Consider the following 17,835-nt stretch of genomic DNA (forward strand, 5'->3'; position numbering starts at 1 on the left):
TCTAACTGACCGCCCTCCTTAAAAAATGATAAAAAAGAAGAAAATACGTACCTGCTTTTTAAATGATTTATTTTATTTTGAAAAAATCAAATTTTCAAATAAAATGAGAACGATGTGCATGACTTTAATTATGCGTGTTGTTATCAAAGATCCCTCCTTTATTTTTATATGTATGTTCCTAAAGTAGCATTGTTTGGACAAAAAATTTATTCTTAAAAATATTGAGTTCATATTTTTTTGACATATATGCTTGTTTTTGAAAGAATTAATGCTCATTTTTGAATCTTAATCAAGCTTCAAATGAGTTTCTTATTGCAAAAAATTATTATTAAAAAAAAGAGGAAGAAAAAACGCAAATTGCCCTCCTTTTCATCTATTATACTTATTCGTCGATATTCTTAAGAAATCATTGTTTGGAGTAAGCAAATCCTTCGTAAAACTTTTGATTACTTATTTCTTGACACATATGGATATCTTTGGAAAAATTACCACTCACTTCGTAATCTGAAACAAGTTTCGAAGGAAATCCTCATTGCAAAAAATTATATAAAATGCGCAAAATGTCCTCCTTTATTTATATATATATGCTCATAACGTAGCATTGTTCTATGTCCTCTTATAATAATGAATAGATGTTTGTCAGACGTTAATCCAATTTCCCTTATTAAAAAAAATGCAGTTTTCTTAAATATGAACTCAAATTTAATACGTGAATTTTAAAGAAATAATAAAACATTTAAAAGGAAAACAGGTAATATATTAAAAAAAATTAAAGTCAATTTCTACGTAGATCAACAAAGAATTTTTTTTAATATTATATTGCTTGTTTATTCTTAATTTTAAAAAATATCTCTTAACATAATTCAATAAAAGCTGCAAGTTAATTTATTGAATGCTTGTGAATGCTGAATACGTTTGGTCTTCTTATGTAAGTGAATCCTATTATAATCTTATGTAAGCGAAATTTTTCTCTCTCATATAAAACTAATATTAATTAATTAAATTTAATTAATGAATTAATATTTTAAAAAACTGTATAAACATCAAGTGCTATCCACTACAAGTTTAAAAAATGTATTTGAACTTGAGTGGCTGAATAAAAAGGATTTTATTAACGATTGAAAATTTGAACAAGATATAGGGAGAGTGTGAACTAATAGTAGGAATTGAAAAAAGAGATTTCAGAAGAAAACAAAATAGANTCAGGTCATGATTTTTCTCAAAATAATTAAAAATTGTTAAATTCTTGCGTTTTGACATCCTAAAGATCCAAGAACAGCAAATATATATATATATCTATACATATATTGGCACAGAAATATCCGCTATGCTACGATCTCAAAGTTTTGAGCTGGAATGAATAACTTCAACGAGCACAGTATCTCTGGTACTCGTATTGTTACTGATTTCTTCACTAGTCGAAAGACTGGTGACGACGGGTTCGGCGATTGAATGAACTTTTTGTTAAGACAAAACAAAACTGATTTAGCGACAAGCTCCGAAAGACAAGCGGCAGAGATGACTTTTAGTCTGACTAACTAATTCCACTGTACTCCGTTCCCCCTTTTATATAATTTTTCACCGCGGCTCCAAAATTCTCGAATTGTCTCAAAGACGACAGAACGTCTAGGATTCCAGAATCATCGCGTAAAGACCTCGCGAATGACAGCCAGTCTCGAAAACTATACTGGCAGGACAGAAAGGAATCAGTCCATAACAGTATCACGTGAATTTGGTTTCGAAAGTACAACCCTTATAGTAAATGCTTTTTCAGTATTCTGAGAAATACTGTGAGAAAAAAAAAGCAGGCATAAGGTTAAAAAAAATATATAGTCTTAAAAAATAATAGCTCGCATAATTTCTACTAAAATTTTTATTTTTGCCATTTTGTCTGAGCTCAAGGGGGGTGTCTAAACCCCTAAACCCCTCCCTTGCGTACGCCACTGAAAGAAGTTTATAAGAAAATTACATGCACACGATGGTTAAAAAATTAAACACAACAGGAAAAACTTAGATAAGAAAGAAAAGTAGGACATAGAAGTTAAAAGAAATAATAAATCAAATAATAAAACATAACGTAATTATGAAGATAAATAATAGAATAAAGAAGTTAAAGAAGCATCTAACTTACACATTTGGCCACCGACGGCTGAGTCCTTGCTGGGTTTTCGGACTACTTCCTAAATATTCATGCTGCAATAGTAACGAAGACAATGAGACATAAAATTGATATAAACCCTAATCAGTCAGAAAAAGATGTGCGTTATGCAATAAAAGGTATCTTAAATACTCATTACACACTTCACCCTCCGTACATTTGTTTCAATTTGACTAAATAGTGAATATTTATTCCCTTCAAAAGGAGTTTCTATGCTCTCGCAGTATAAAAGAAACAAAGCAAACAAAAATACATTTTTCTGTAGTACCGTAGAAGAAATAAATACATATAATTAAATTATGACTAGTACTTAAATAGGTTAAAAAAGAAAAATTGATGCAGCATTTTATTTTTGATCATAACTGACTGTAATGGACTGTATACACTGAGAAAAAAAATTATATTTAGAGCTTCCAGAATATGATAAAATTGACAGTGTGTTTTGCTGTATGGGAACATCAAAAGGCTTGGTAATTTTTACCGACGCGCTTTGGTAATGACTTTGATAAAATTAAAAACGGAATATAGTTTCATAATATCTGATAACATTTGGTAAATTTCGGTAATTTTATCATGATATTTTAACACATACCATAACACAAAAACCATTTATTCAGTTACATTTAATTTTCAGACTTGTATTTTTTACTAAATGTGTGGTAATAAGAATTATAATTTCAAATACCACAATTTCCAGGAAACCGTAATCATAACAAGCGGAAAAATTACCAAATGAATGGTTCAAATAGCGTATATTTCGATTTTATTAATCAGAATTATGTTTTCACCAGAAATGTCATTACAGTACGGAAATTTTTTACCGGAATTTTTTTCTCTGTGTATCATCTGAAAAAGTCAGTTTTTTTAAATTCTAATTTATTGAAAGTTAATAAAAATTGAAATAAGAGTAAATGAAGTGGGAAGTTATTTTAATAAAAATTATTAAAAAGCTTTGACTTATTTTTAAACTAAAATTATTTGCCTTTTAAACTCAGAAAATCAATGTAATTTCTCATAAATAAAATAGACAGTAAATGTATAATCCGTAAAAAGTTACAATTCGAAATCAAATTAGAATACGTTCATTTATAACTGAATTATTAAATGTCCGAACAGCATAAGCGAGATAATTTGTGCTAAAAATCAATTTTCTTGAGAAAAAATACAAATGTTTTACATATTAAAAACAACGTTAACTACAGCGTCGGAGAATATTTGAATCGAAACATTTCATACAAATAAATTAATTAAACATCTTCGGGTATNTTTCTTTACCAGAAATGTCATTACAGTATGGTAATTTTTACCATAATTTTTTTTCTCTGTGTACCATCCGAAAAAGTCAGCTTTTTAAAATTCTAATTTATTGAAAATTAATAAAAATTGAAATAAGAGTAAATGAAGCGGGAAGTTATTTTAATAAAAATTATTAAAAAGCTTTGACTTATTTTTAAACTAAAATTATTTGCCTTTTAAACTCAGAAAATCAGTGTAATTGTTCTAGAATAAAATAAACAGTAAATTTATAATCCGTAAAAAGTTACAATTCGTAATTAAATTAGAATACGTTTATTTATAACTGAAATGTAAATTTCCGAACATAAGCAAGGCATTTTGTGCCAAATATTTCTTTCTTGCAAAAAAAGAAAAACAAACGTTTTCCATATTAAAAACAACGTTAACTACAGCGTCGGAGAATATTTGATTCGAAACACTTCATACAAATAAACTGATTAAACATCTATAGGTATAAATCTCATTTTTATTAATAATAAAAAGGAAAATAATTTTGGGCACTTTTTAACATTTTCGCAAAAATACGGTTGGTTATTGGAAAATTAGTAATGGTTGAGGTGATTTTATGAGTTAAACAAAATTAAAGTGTTAGACAAGCCAGGCTAAATGTGCTGAAAAATAGCATGCCTAAAACAGCCTTTAATCATACCAGATCATCCATCGAATCCCAAAAATCGCTCCAAAACTGTAAAAAACAGCTAAATTAACTTTTAAAAAGCAATTAAAAATTGATACTCTTATTAATGTGCAAGTTAATAAGCAATAAAACACAATTAAACTAAGCATGATTAGTTACTATAAAAATTCAAAAGAAATCTATTGAAAAATTTCAGTAAGTCTAATTTTTAGTTTACGAGTGTAGTTTTTAAATAAGAGAGTATAATTTTTAGATTAGTGAGTGTAATTTTTGGTTAAATGAATGCAATTTTTAGTTAAGTGAGTATAATTTTCAGAGTGTAATTTTCAGTTTAGTGAGTTTTATTTTATGTTAAGTGAGTATAATTTTCAGTTTAGGGAGTGTAATTTTCAGTTTAGAGAGTGTAATTTTCAGTTCAGAGAATGTAGTTTTTAGTTTAGTGAGTGTAATTTTAAGTTTAAATTTATATGCTTTTGAAAGATTTCGAAAGAATGGTGATTCTTCAGTATCATTAAAGGTTTTAGATTTAAAATTTTTTTTACCGAAAAACTAATGCTGTATCGAAAAAGTTATTAATAAAACTCTTTAGTTTTCATTAAATGTAATTATTGTTTTTCTGAATGTCTTAGTCTCCTGATAAGTAGAAGTTGAAATTTAAAAATGTTATGAGCTTTATAATCATAATGTACAAAGATTTAAGAAAAGAAAAATACAATTGTCAGTTTTTGCAGTTACCGAAGAAAAAAAAAACAACAAAAAAAAAAATGCAATGAAGAATTGCATAGTTAAAAGAAATTTCAAAATTAAATGACAGCATTTTTACACCGATACAATGATCATATAAAATAAACGTAAGGTGAGAGAGAATTAAATTAAATTACATATTGCAACTGCGTTTAAAAAATTACAGAAAGCTTAAAAAATACAAAAAACAAATATCAATATGAGTTTTTAGAATGATTGCAAGCTAGAATAAATATATTCAATCTTACCATCTCATACTCATTGTAAAAGACTTATAAGTCTACTGAGTAAGTCATAAATTCAAATTTGAGTACACTTCTTTGATTGATGAAAATTCTTTTATTCCAATATCACTTTCACTGGAATCGGATCTAGACTATAATAAAAATGGGTGCAGCTTTTTTCTCTATCTTAACGATAGATTTCATTTGATTGAGTGCAAAACAAAAAATTTTTTTCATATACTCAAGGGCAGCGATTCCCAAACTTTTTTTATTTTTTCTACCCAAGACCCAAAATTAGTTACCGGCTTTGGGATTAACGAAACTACTTTTAAAAATTAAAAATGCATATTATTATATAAAATGCAACAAAAGTTTAGGTTTTAGAAACTCATAAGACCAGAAGTTCAGCTAATGATTAAAAATTTACATAAAATAGATATGCTAAAATAAAATGAGGACTTGATCGTAATACTAAGTATGATAAACTTAATATATGATCGATAAAGTGAACAAACATTAAATTATTTTATTGTTTGCCAAAATTTTTTTTCCAAGATTTAAAATTAAAAAGGAATTGATTTCGAGACATTTTACTTTACCGAGATTCCAATTCAGGTCCATAACTTGAGTATTGAATTCCCCTTTCAAGAGCAAGGATCGAATATAATTACACAAATACTTGTCTCCTCAATGAATACTTCCGTATCTGTATTATTTTAATCTAACTCAAAAGGCAAAACGAAATTGTTCCGAAATATTTTAATTATCCATTTTGGAAGACACTGCGACTCCAATTCAGGTTCATAACTTAAATATTGAATTCCCCTTTCAAGAGTAAGGATCGAATAAAATTACACAAATACTTGCCTCATGAATGAATTCTTTCGTATCTGTATGATTTTAATCTAACTCAAAGGGCAAAACGAAATTGTTCCGAAATATATTTTAATTATCCATTTTGGAAGACACTGCGACTCCAATTCAGGTCCATAACTTAAATATTGAATTCTCCTTTCAAGAGTAAGGATCGAATATAATTACACAAATACTTGCCTCATAAATGAATGCTTCCGTATATGTATTTTTTTAATCTAACTCAAAAAGTAAGGGTCCTCATAGGTGAACTATCATACTAATTTGCCTTTGAGAAGAACTTTTAAAGTGAATAACTCTTACTTATCTAATAAACGATTTTCTTCGTATTTTATAGTTTCTTTGACTCAGACGACAAAAGAACTCGCACTCAAAAAGTAGGTTAGCAGTTTCCCGATCTGGAAAGGAAAATTACGAAAATCGATAACATTCAGCGCGACTGTGGTACATGATCCGTCAATCTTTGATAAAGCATTACTTAATAAAATAGGTCAGCTTTGGATAAAAGTAACATACCTAACCATAGCCGGGATTCGAACTTGGGCCACTTGTTGCATCTAAAGTTAGCGGTATATGTCGAAAACAGTAGTAGTTCGTGCTCTATGTGACATTTTAATCAGAATATCATTACATTAGTATCTTTCAAGGAACTTCGTACTTTTTTAGACTAAACCAAGTAATTTTGAAATTTAAATAAACCAAGTAGAAAATTTTTAAATAAAAAACTCAATATTTAAGAATGGTTTCAAAGAGTGAATTTTTAATTTTATTGCTCTTATTTTTTGCATAAATAAGATTTTCCTTTTAAAAAAAGCACGAGATTGACTTAATTCTAAGTAGTAGACAAGGAAATATTTTAAATAAACTTCAAGAAATCTCATTTCAATTAAATTTTTTACAAAATTTATAAAGAAAGTAGTATTACAAAACCATGTAAATAGTCCGTATGTTTTCTCTCTTTATTAAAAACCGTAAGACCGCCGCTGTTTCTGTTTCGGGTGTTAACCTTAATATTACATTTTGGTTTTCTACACAAAAACCACAAATCTTAAAAATTTGAAATTATTAATGCATGTAGAAAATGTACGTTGAAATAAAACGTTGAAACGATTACGTTGAAATAAAAAATTTAACATACGATAATTCGTTCGAGAATTACGAATTGTTAAATCAGTAGAAAAAAATTCCATTCGGGTGCTCTACATGTCGCAGGAATGCATCTACAGAATTGAAAATTTGGCATGCTGATAAAGCCAAATTTTTTTATGTTTCTTTCAAAACTCTACTTTGTTCGAAAGTTATTTAAATTTTTTCGCAAATTTTTTAAAAAAAATTTCCGCGAATTTTTACTTAAACGCGCAAAAGCTATATGACTTAGAAATTTAAAATTATGATTACGTTGAAGGTACAAGGAGTAGGATGGAATAAAAAATTTTACAACTCGATTATTAGATTAGGAATAATTAACTAGTAAAATTGTAGTCAAAAAACCACGTTGGCCGATGTAACTCCCGCTGAAATGCAACTACGGGTTTGAAATTTTACTTGCTGATAGGAAAATTTTTAATTATAAAATTAACGTTAGTTTTTTTTTTTCGAAATTCTCATTTGTTCAAAAAATATTGCACTTTTTTCTTTAAATATTAATTATTGAAACTAAAGTTGTTGAAAAATTTCTCTCTTGCGATTTTTACTTCATAAATTCGCACTTCATGTCAAAAAGGAACAAAAATGACTAAATAAAAAATAAGTGTGAGGAATTACATGTAGCCAGATATAAATCTTGATATTTGCATCGAAATTTTTAAAAATATAAAGAATGATGAGAGATAGAAACTGTCTCCAATGCAAACTGTTATATGACATAAGGTTATCATTTTATATTGTTAAGAAGTAAAATAAATTCTCATTTATATTTTCTTATATCATCGCCAATTCTGCAATCCTAAGTTTAAATTTGTTTTTCAAGTACAGTTGATTAGTTTTCAAATCCAGGTATTCCTTCATTTCGGTACGTTTAATATATTAAGAAAAAAATTTCTAACATATATTACGTATTTTATAAAAAAAAATCATTTTTTTCATCGAATTTCAAGGAAAAGAAATAATTACTGAAGAGCAACGAAGTGGTATGTGAGCAGAGCGAACAAGAGACTAAATTTCCTAATTTGTAAAAAATATTTAGGTTTATTTATTATTTTTTTTGCTGCTACCAAATACCTGATGTTTTCTCAATTCAATCAAGCACTATAAAACATTAGCAATTTGTGATAAATCCTCATAGCAATTGAATCTATGCAAATGACGTCATCGTAGAAAAATTGTGATATTGGTAGATTAGAAATCAATCAGGTTCGACACGCAAGCGTGACGTCATTCATAGGCACCCAATTTTAGAGCCCCTGAATTAGACATAGGAGCCTTATAGTATAGGAGCCTTACCCAATTTAAATCTGATTGAAATCACATGGTTCGGCATAATCACTTCACTTCTTCTAGAGTTGCAAGTACCGATTCAAAACAAACAAAATTATATTTTCGTAACTGAGAATGCGAAAAAAAATATTTGCATATTATTCTTCTTCTACAAACGTTGTATTTTTAAAATAAAAAGAATAAAATACCCAATAAAAAAAAAAACTTACTTTTTGAAACTCCTTCTCAGCTAACGAGGACTTTCCCGGTTCGTATTCTGCGATGCTCCGTGGTTCCACTTTGTAAACTTCACGTCGAGGCTCGTGTCGTATTATTGTCGTATCAACAGGTAACCTACGCATGAAAAATAACTAATTTAATGAAAGAATGCCGAAAGAACTCGTAAAACAATGGGAACTCTTTTATTAAAATAAGATGAATGAAGAAGTGCTTACGGGCTAAGTTTTTCTGGGGATGTCTGGCGCATATTTGTGACAGGCATAGATTTTTCGGGCTTACGTCTATAATCTGAAGTAGCATATTTCGCTTTCAACTTTTCTGAAAGAAAAAAAATATTTATTTTATTATTATTTAATGTGAACAATTGAAATAGCATGTTTTTTTCACGTCATCCAAATTCTTCCATAAAGCTGAATAAATGAGTTGGACTACCTTAAATTTTTTCCAAAAAACGTAATAGTTTTTGTTTCGAGGTTGCTATGAGTTTTACATTTCCCGAATCGTATAATTGCGATCAATCAAAAAATACATATTTAGTGTACTATCCGGAGCCTTGTAGTGCAGATATTAGAGAGCTTTTTCATAGTGTTTGTCATCCGTTAACCGTCACCAGAAGCTCAAAAAGCGTTATGTTAGAGTTGGGGGAGGACCTTAACCTTATGAAAAATCACTCTACTTTGTTCAGCGCGAACCATTTTTGAAAAAAGTTTGAATATTACGGCTTTTTTTTGTATTCTTTCCTTGCATGTTTATAAAAAAAATGAATATAAATAAAAAAATTTATTAATTAACTAAACCAGGGGTCTGTTTAGAAGAAATTTAAGTCCGTTAACGGACCCTTCGCAAAATATCTTTTCATAAAAATGGACCTTTCACAAAATATTTTTACTTAAAAACGGACCCTTCACAAAATAATTAATCTTTTAATCGGACCCTTCACAATTTTTTTTTTATCTTCATTATTGTTTTGTTAATCGAATAAACCCTTCTCAGGAAGGGGGGGGGGAGAAAGACTTAAGTAAACGAACTAAGTTTTGACTTCGGCAAACGCTTCTTCCTTTATTCGTTCGAAATGAATATTCTGCGTTCAGCGGTATAGGCTAAATAGCAAATATTTGTATGTTTTATCTCTAATTTAGCAGCAGCAATTGCTGTTTATTCTTTAAAATTCAATTTTTTTAAATTATAATTTTACAGTGTTGAGCATAATCTTGTATGTCTTTACAATTTAAAAACTCCTTGAAAAAGTTTTTTGCAATAACAGGACTCTATTTGCATAAATTCACAAAAGCAGGACCCTGGTTGAAAGAATGCGACTCAACGTTTATTTTATATTCACAAATTACGAGTCATTTTTTCACAATTTTACAAAAATAGGACCTTTCACAAAATGTCTGGACAGACCCCTGTAATCCCTCTATTTTGAGCCACGATGGCTCAGGGGATAGAGCGTTCGCCTTCCAATGCGGCGAACTGGGTTCGAATCCCAGTCGATACGAATTCCGCATCCGGCTTACACCGACCACAGTGCTGACGTGAAATATCCTCAATGGTAGACGGATCATTGGTCAGAGTCCCTTAGCCGTCAAGCTAACCGTAGGAGATTCTCGTGGTCCTCCTCCCCATGTAACGCAAATGCAGGTCAGTTCCATCAAAAAAAGTCCTCCACGAAAGCAAATTTCTCTCAATACTTGATCCAGGATTTCCCTTGTCTTCTGGATTGAGTTCAAAATTAAGGCAACGGAGTTGAACATTAGTAGTCCTAAACCCAAAAATTGGGTCACCTGTTCAATGATAGTTATAAAATAAAGTAAGATCCCATTATCTTTCTAATGCCAGCAATATTGCTAAATATTTAAAATTTTAAAATAAATTTAAACAAAATTTTGAAATATGAGCAATGATCAAGTAAAAAAAAAGAAAGATGTTTATGCATTGATGTAGTTGTCATCTTCTGAAATATTGCTTCATTTACGGAATGTTATCTGATGATGGTTTTCGCGTTATGCAAGGTGATGATGTGGTTTGTTATTTTGGGTTCTCGCTTCGTTTGCCAGTTTATCGACTGTTTTGTTCTCCCAAATGATTTACTCTAGAACATTATAATAAATGATTTGTTAGACACGAAAAATAAAACTAGAATAATTAGATTGGAAACTTAGTAGAAACAGGAATATATTGGGAAAACTAGAATAATACTTCAGTTTTTGTTTGGTTGTTGTAGTTCATTTACGTCGCAGTAGAGCTGCACAATGGGCTATTGGCGACGGCCTCACAATTTTGATCTTCTGCAGAGAGATTGGCACCTTTGCTTCGGTAGCGCGACGACCTGCACGAGAAATCGAGCACTTTACGGTAGAACAGTTTAACGAGGACCGATAACGCTCACCCTCGAACCGTACGCAGATTGATCCACCGGCACACTGACCGCAACCAGTGATGCTTGACTTCGCTGATCAACTGGGAACCGTGTCTTAACGATCAGTCCACTGCGGGACCAGTTTTTGGCTGAAATGATTAAAGAAAATAGAAGAAAAAACTTCAAATCCTCATGATCCTTGAACTTGAAAGCTCATTACTATAAAGAGCAAAATTATAATTGGTACTCAATCTTTGTTATATATTTTTTCTTTTAATGTAAGATAGAAATCTTTTTTTAACACAAATTCTGAACGACATCAATGGATCAGTTTGGTATAAAAATTAAATAATTCGATCATAAATAACTATTACGCCTTTATCTATAAGATCATGATTATAAGTTTTGGTGTTTAGGATCGAAATATTTCGAACGTAACACGCATTACATTAATAAGAAAATATTGGTTCATTACTAAAAGGAATTAAGCAATTATTTATTTTCATAATCATTAACATATAAAATTATTTTCATACCATTTCGATCAAACTCGGGTTCAGACATGTATCCACCAAGATGAACCATTTGTGTATGACCTAAGTAAAAAATATATATATATTCAGTATATCTGACCATATTTTTACATCCGTTTTTAATGTATTTTAGACTCTTTATCAAAAAATAAGGTTAAAAAAAATACACACACTTAATAATCGCATATTGATATTTTAGCAGGAAAAAATGATTCTCTAAATCTAACAAATCACCACTCAGGAAAGATCAGGACTGAAGACATCAAAGCATGTTTGATTATCGGTTCAAACAAAAGGAGTTGAAGGCTAGATTATTAGAAGAACAAAGTTTCACCAGGAAACCAAACTGATTTTGGTATTATTCATACATTGTTTCTCTGTAGTGATTCGTTAGAATTTGATTCGTTTTTGTTTTTTCTCTCACTTAAATATTTTTTTGTATTTTATTTCCAATGGCAGATTATAGACAGTAACAGCATACATAAACATCGAATAAAAATAAGAACAGAAACAAAAGATGCTGCAACAAAGTCTATTAATCACAACATGCCCCTAGCTTCCCAATAGAGAGCAGTGATAGAATTCTTGCAAAGTGCAGAGCAGCGGAGAAGGTGCGTGGAGTCCATGTCCTCACCAGAACTGCAAAGAGTGCATACCGGGGAAGGAACGATACCAAATCTAGACAGATGTTTCCGCAGACAGTCATGACCGGTAGCCAAACAGAATTCAGCCACCGCTCTTCGTCTTGGGCCATTTCGCAAATTTAGGTAGCCCTCCAAGACTTAGTAGAAATACGGTCGATAAGTTCTTAATGAGCACAGGTCTTAAAGGTCCTCTTAATAAGCTGTTTGATGGAACAGAAGGGCATAATGTGCGCAGAAGTCTGAATAATTAAGGCTCCTTTTTTTGCTAAGTAGTCTGCACTTTCATTACCCGTAACCCCGCAATGGGCAGAAACCCACTGGATAACAATGGTTTTCGTAAGGGATGCTGGGTATTCAAATTGGAGGTGGCAATGCAAGCAAAGCAGCTCTTGAGTCACATAGGACAACAGCTTTTTTAAAAAGATTCTCCCTTAAATATAGATTTGCGATTCTTCATAAGCATTTTTTTTTAACTTCATTTTCGAGAAAGCTCTTAAATATGCGTATTAAGAGTGGACATTATAGAAGAACACGCTGCCTTGCAAAAAAGTTATAACGTTGGAAAATGTAACTTACCACCTTCGTTAGGAAATTTAACTCTATGCAACGACTTATACATGCTTTTATACCAGTCACTGGCGTATTCTTCTTTTACACCCTGTAAAGAAAAGAAAATATATTTTTATAAAATCCGGCTTAAATATTTGTTTTTGTTTATTTGAATAGGCATTTTAAAATCTTCTCTATAGATAACTAATAAAAAAAAATTTCATCAAAATAATATAAAATAGAAATGTTACAATCGCATGCTGTATTTTCTTCATGCATTTCAAAAAAAAAAAATTCGGATCAAATTATGGTAAAAAAAAACATTGTACTTTTACGGTATAAGTACTACGATAAAAGTACTTATAAAATGTATAAGTACTTTTCACCGTCAAATCCAATTTCACCAGAGCATATTAAGGAACAAAAAATCTGATATACCGTAATTTTTACAGTAATAATTACTGTAAAATTGCTGAATAAGTCTAATTAAATATTACTACAAAAATTACGCTATAATATTTTCCGGTAAAAATAGAGCTTGCGATAAAATAGATTTTACAGATGATGCACCTAAAGTGCTGGTTTTTTATACTGCAATTTTTTACAATGTGTATCAAAAAATTATACATCTACAAAAACTATTTTCATCTCTATTTGATGTTATACAGATTGTTCCGTATTCAAATCCTTTAATGCATATTTTTAGAATCCTTATCAAAAGCGAAGTATAGAAAAGTTCACGTTTAAGGTTGCAAAATAATATCAAAGTGGAAAAAAATGAAAAATTCAAAAAAGCTTAAGATATCATTAAAGAGAAAGGTGACGTTAAAAAAATTAAACCAGTTGTTGTTGCTGTTGACGTATGTCGGTTTAGGCAGAGGGGGTACGATTGTTCTTGTTTTCCAGTGGCGCCATCTATGGCCAAGAATTCGACTTCTGCCACACCGTACGTCACACCCGTTTATAGGGCATAACCATTTATACATCCATTCATTCATCCACAGATCGTAATTTTGACCTGAATCAGAGAACGATCGATTTCCAATCCAGTACCCCCAGAGGTGTTGATTTGTTATGGGAACATGGAGGACTTTTGCGACTCGACAGATTTAAAGTGCATCAGTTACTTTACAACACGGCTTTCTTCGGCCGGCTGGGTTCGAACCAGGCTATCCCGGCCTATTAAACCAGTTTAATTGCCATAGTGATTATTAGACACACCATTAAGTTTCGTTCAACCACTAAACAAGTTTTGATGTTTTTGAACAAGTCTTCCTGATTAGTGTTTCATTAAATTTTTTATTTTCTCCTCGGATGAGCAGTAATTTAAGTCCCCTAATGCACATGAAATTTTACTACTTTTTTGACAGTTCTGAAATCATATATTAAAGATAGTAATTAAGGTAAACCTGCACTGTTTTTGAATAAAGGAGGTCTTCATAAACGAAAATTTAAAATATAACGGGGAAAATTGCAAATAATTCTACTCATTCGTATACTATAAACAATTCCGGATCAAATTACGGTATAAAGTATCAGCTCTTTGGGTGCATCATCCGTAAAATTCTTTTAACCGTGAAATTTATTTTCACCGTAAAATATTATAATTGTTAAAGTAATACTTACCGTAAAATAACTGAATCCCTCTATTTTAAATAAATATTACTATGAAAATTACGGTATAATATTTTACGGTAAAACTGAAGTTTACAATAAAATGGATTTTACGGGTGATGCACGGTAACGGAATCACGGTAATTACGGGTTCACGGTAAAAAGTTCCGGCACTGACTGTGCGGGTACTTTTTACCGTAATTTGATCTGAATTTTTTTACAGTGTAGCTAAGCCTAAGTGTATTAAAATGTATTTAATATTTGTTGACATGCCTTACCGTTCGAAGACCTACTGGAATTCCATATTCTGTTGGACCAATGCCATCATATTTGGGAGGTTGACCCTTAACAGAATGCGTTGTGGTTTCTGTCGTAACTGTTGGCACAGCATAATAGCTGTCCGTGTGTACTTTGTCACCTTCGACGATCACTTTTTGGTCAATTAAAACTGCATTCTTTGGTATCGGTGCTGAAAACAAAAAATATTGATCAAATTTCATCAATCAGCTTTTTTAATGTTTTACGGTATAAAATCTAACACTCTGATTTAATAGGAAGTTTAGTTAGAACTTTAAAGAGTTCTTGTGGAGTTTAATAAAAAAAATATATATAATAAATGCAAATGATTATTTAAAGAGAAAAAATTCTTATATTATTAAATAAATAGTTGTAGGTGTTATTTAACAACAAAGGTGAAAAATGTCAAAAACAATTAGCTAAGCTGAAGCAGAAAGAAGAATAGTTCAATTTTTATTCGTTAAAATAGTGAAGAATGGTAAAATGGCGATTCTCTTTATTTGAACTTGAGCTTAAGTAATTTGAATTGAGTAAAAGTTTTACAACCGTAAAATTTGGTAACTAGGCTTAACATTAATAAAAATAAAAGGGACCAAAAAATATTCAAAATTATTAATGAATTACTTAATAGATAAAGAAAATCGCTTTCAAATAGTTCTCAGTAGAATATGTTTATTTAATGTTTAGAGTAAATGAAGAAAGTTTAATCTAATGACTGTCTAAAGGAAGAATTTTCATCTTGTTTTATTCAGAAACAAATATTTCAAATTGAAGTGCTAGAAACGCTCCGAAAAACAGCTCTTTATCATACCTCCTCATTGCATACTAACTTTCTCTTAAATGTATTATTTTTTAATTGAATATGGAATATCAACTGGAAGATACTGGAGTGTTCAACTTATTCTACAGAAATGCATATCAGTCAAGCAAATTTTGAAAACTCATTTCAATGCATTTTTTAGAAAGAATATGAATGTTGAGTTTTTCTCTACTTTAACATTAGAAAATATGCCCTTAAGCATCATTTTATGACTTCTACCATATAGGTAGTTACTTAAAGACTTGGTAGTAGAATTTTCAGTGTCGATTTTCGCCAGAATTTTCATAAATTCAAATTTGTCTATGACCCTAATTCAGTCAGACAGAGAATATTATTGTAAAAATTAGGCTTAATCTAACAAGAAAACTTTAAATTTTGCACACATAGAGTAGATAAAAAAATATTACAAAGCAAATGTTGTTATAAATGCGTTAATTTACTTAAAATGTTTTATTCACTTTTAAATTAATGAATAAGGGAAAGTTAAAGAATTAAGGAAATCTCTATACAGTCAATAAACTACACAGCAAAAAATTACAGTACAAAGTATCGGCACTGAGGATTCCGGTTCTTTTTACCGTAAAACCCATTTTTACGGGAACATGTTACGGAACAAAAAATCTGATATACTGCAATTTCAGTAACTATCACCATAAAATCACTGGATCGCTCGAATTAAGAAAGTATGGCAGTAAAAATTACGGTATAGTATTTGGCAGTTCTAAAATAGATTTTACGATTAAAAGAATTTTAAGGATGATGCACCTAAAGTACCGGAGCTTTATAACGTAATTTGATCCGGAATTTTCTACTGTGCAGCAATTTTTTACCGCGTTTTTTGGAAATTGAAAAATTAATTTATTATTTTTTTCTTGTCTTTTAAATTTTAATTTTTCAAAAAAAATTTCATTTACATAAAGAAAATTAATTGGAATTTTTAAAAAATTATCAATATTCTCTAGTAAACAAATAGTAATTGAGTAGGTTTAAAAAATAAAAAAAAAAGAATAATATTTCTGTTTCTCTATCAGCATTTTTTAGCCTTTAAAAAATGAGGGGGAAAATAATCTACAGATGCTGTAATAATCTGCTACCAGTCATTCACTGTCTTAAGAATTTCACCATGTAGCTAATTTAAAAAAATGTTTGATAAGGCTTTAATAATGCATGACAAGGGCGGTGTTTAGAGAGCATTCTGCCACAACACTCGTTTCAGAACACATTATTTCTCAAAAACAGTTTTGAATGAAATTAATGAATTAACTATTTGATGACTGAATTTACTTACTTGTGTCAGGCTTGTCTTCTATATAAATAGCGCCCTTTGGTATTTGTCCTTCTATCAGAATAAAAACAAATATTAATTAAAAGAGCATTATACATCAAAAGGTGCTATTAGTTGAAAAGCTAAGTGGAAGAATATGTTCACTCAGATTTCTATGTATCAATCGGCTGTAAATGTAAAACACTATTTTATTCCAGGAAAATTTTAAATAAGTCGGTTTTTAATGAAAGAAAATCTTTATACATGGTGTTTTCATGTTTTCACGCATTTTACGTTTGGGTTTAAAATTCAATTGGATGACAGTTATTCTTCCACTAAGTTTTTATTTTTATTTTTTATTGGTAAATAAAATATATTTGCCTCTAGCTTTTTGTAAAAGTGTAATTGTCGGACTTTGGGAAGGAGGTAAATGACTACTCCATCCACTTTTTGTGAAAGTAGTTGGTGCAGATGATATATCTGGAGGTTTGTAGTCTTCTGTTGGTCCATTACTCGTAGAGGAATCTGATTTCTTGAGGTTTTCTGCAGGTTTAGGAGATTCGAGTTTAGATTCTGATTTCTCTGGTTCTTTTTTCTTTGGTATATCATTCTAAAAACAAAAAGAAAACGATTCACAAAATGGAAAAATGGTACTTGTATTTTATACTCTTAGAATAAGGCATTTTATTTTATTTTGTAACTGATGTTGAAAAGCCGACCCAATTTTTGGGTTTACGACTACTAATGTTCAACTACGTAGCCTTGTAATTTTGAACTCAATCCAGAAGACAAGGTATATCATGGATCAAATATTGGGAGAAAGTTGCCTTTTAGTAGAATAAGGTATGACCAAAACAACCAGAATATGGCAATATTTGCAGTGGTTTTGGGTCTATGGGGCACAGAAATGTATTGTTTAATGAAAGTATAAAGAATTCAAATTAACTATGTTTCTCAAAAATATTATGAGGTATAAGGATGAAGAAAAAAATAGTGGTAAATCACTTGCGTTTTGTAATAAATAAAAATATATTTATTCAAAAAAAATTTTGGTTCTTTTTCCCAATTTTTTTTTCCATAGATCAAATTTTTAATATCAACAAATCGACTATATTGTTAGTGCAATTTTCTCATCTGTAAAAATGAGGCTACATTTTATTAATAAATT

The 17,835-nt window shown here is 30.0% G+C and overlaps 1 protein-coding gene across 18 annotated transcripts in view; it reads right to left on the reverse strand.

The window, feature by feature from the left end:
- LOC107447618 (vinexin) overlaps window positions 1-17,835 on the reverse strand; it is a 136,090-nt gene that overhangs the window by 22,887 nt on the left and 95,368 nt on the right. For 9 of the 18 annotated variants that reach the window (XM_043039529.2, XM_043039528.2, XM_071186533.1 and 6 more), the window contains 9 exons: window positions 17,049-17,277; window positions 16,692-16,742; window positions 14,565-14,755; window positions 12,700-12,781; window positions 11,483-11,542; window positions 8,803-8,905; window positions 8,578-8,701; window positions 4,104-4,139; window positions 2,132-2,193 (listed from right to left, as the gene is read on the reverse strand). In XM_043039529.2, the coding sequence (XP_042895463.1) occupies window positions 2,132-2,193; window positions 4,104-4,139; window positions 8,578-8,701; window positions 8,803-8,905; window positions 11,483-11,542; window positions 12,700-12,781; window positions 14,565-14,755; window positions 16,692-16,742; window positions 17,049-17,277 (938 nt within the window). The remainder of the gene's footprint in view (window positions 1-2,131; window positions 2,194-4,103; window positions 4,140-8,577; window positions 8,702-8,802; window positions 8,906-11,482; window positions 11,543-12,699; window positions 12,782-14,564; window positions 14,756-16,691; window positions 16,743-17,048; window positions 17,278-17,835) is intronic. The other 9 variants (XM_071186532.1, XM_043039530.2, XM_071186535.1 and 6 more) reach the window with 1 other exon arrangement.

Source organism: Parasteatoda tepidariorum, chromosome 10 (assembly GCF_043381705.1).
Source record: "Parasteatoda tepidariorum isolate YZ-2023 chromosome 10, CAS_Ptep_4.0, whole genome shotgun sequence".
NCBI lineage: Eukaryota > Metazoa > Arthropoda > Arachnida > Araneae > Theridiidae > Parasteatoda > Parasteatoda tepidariorum.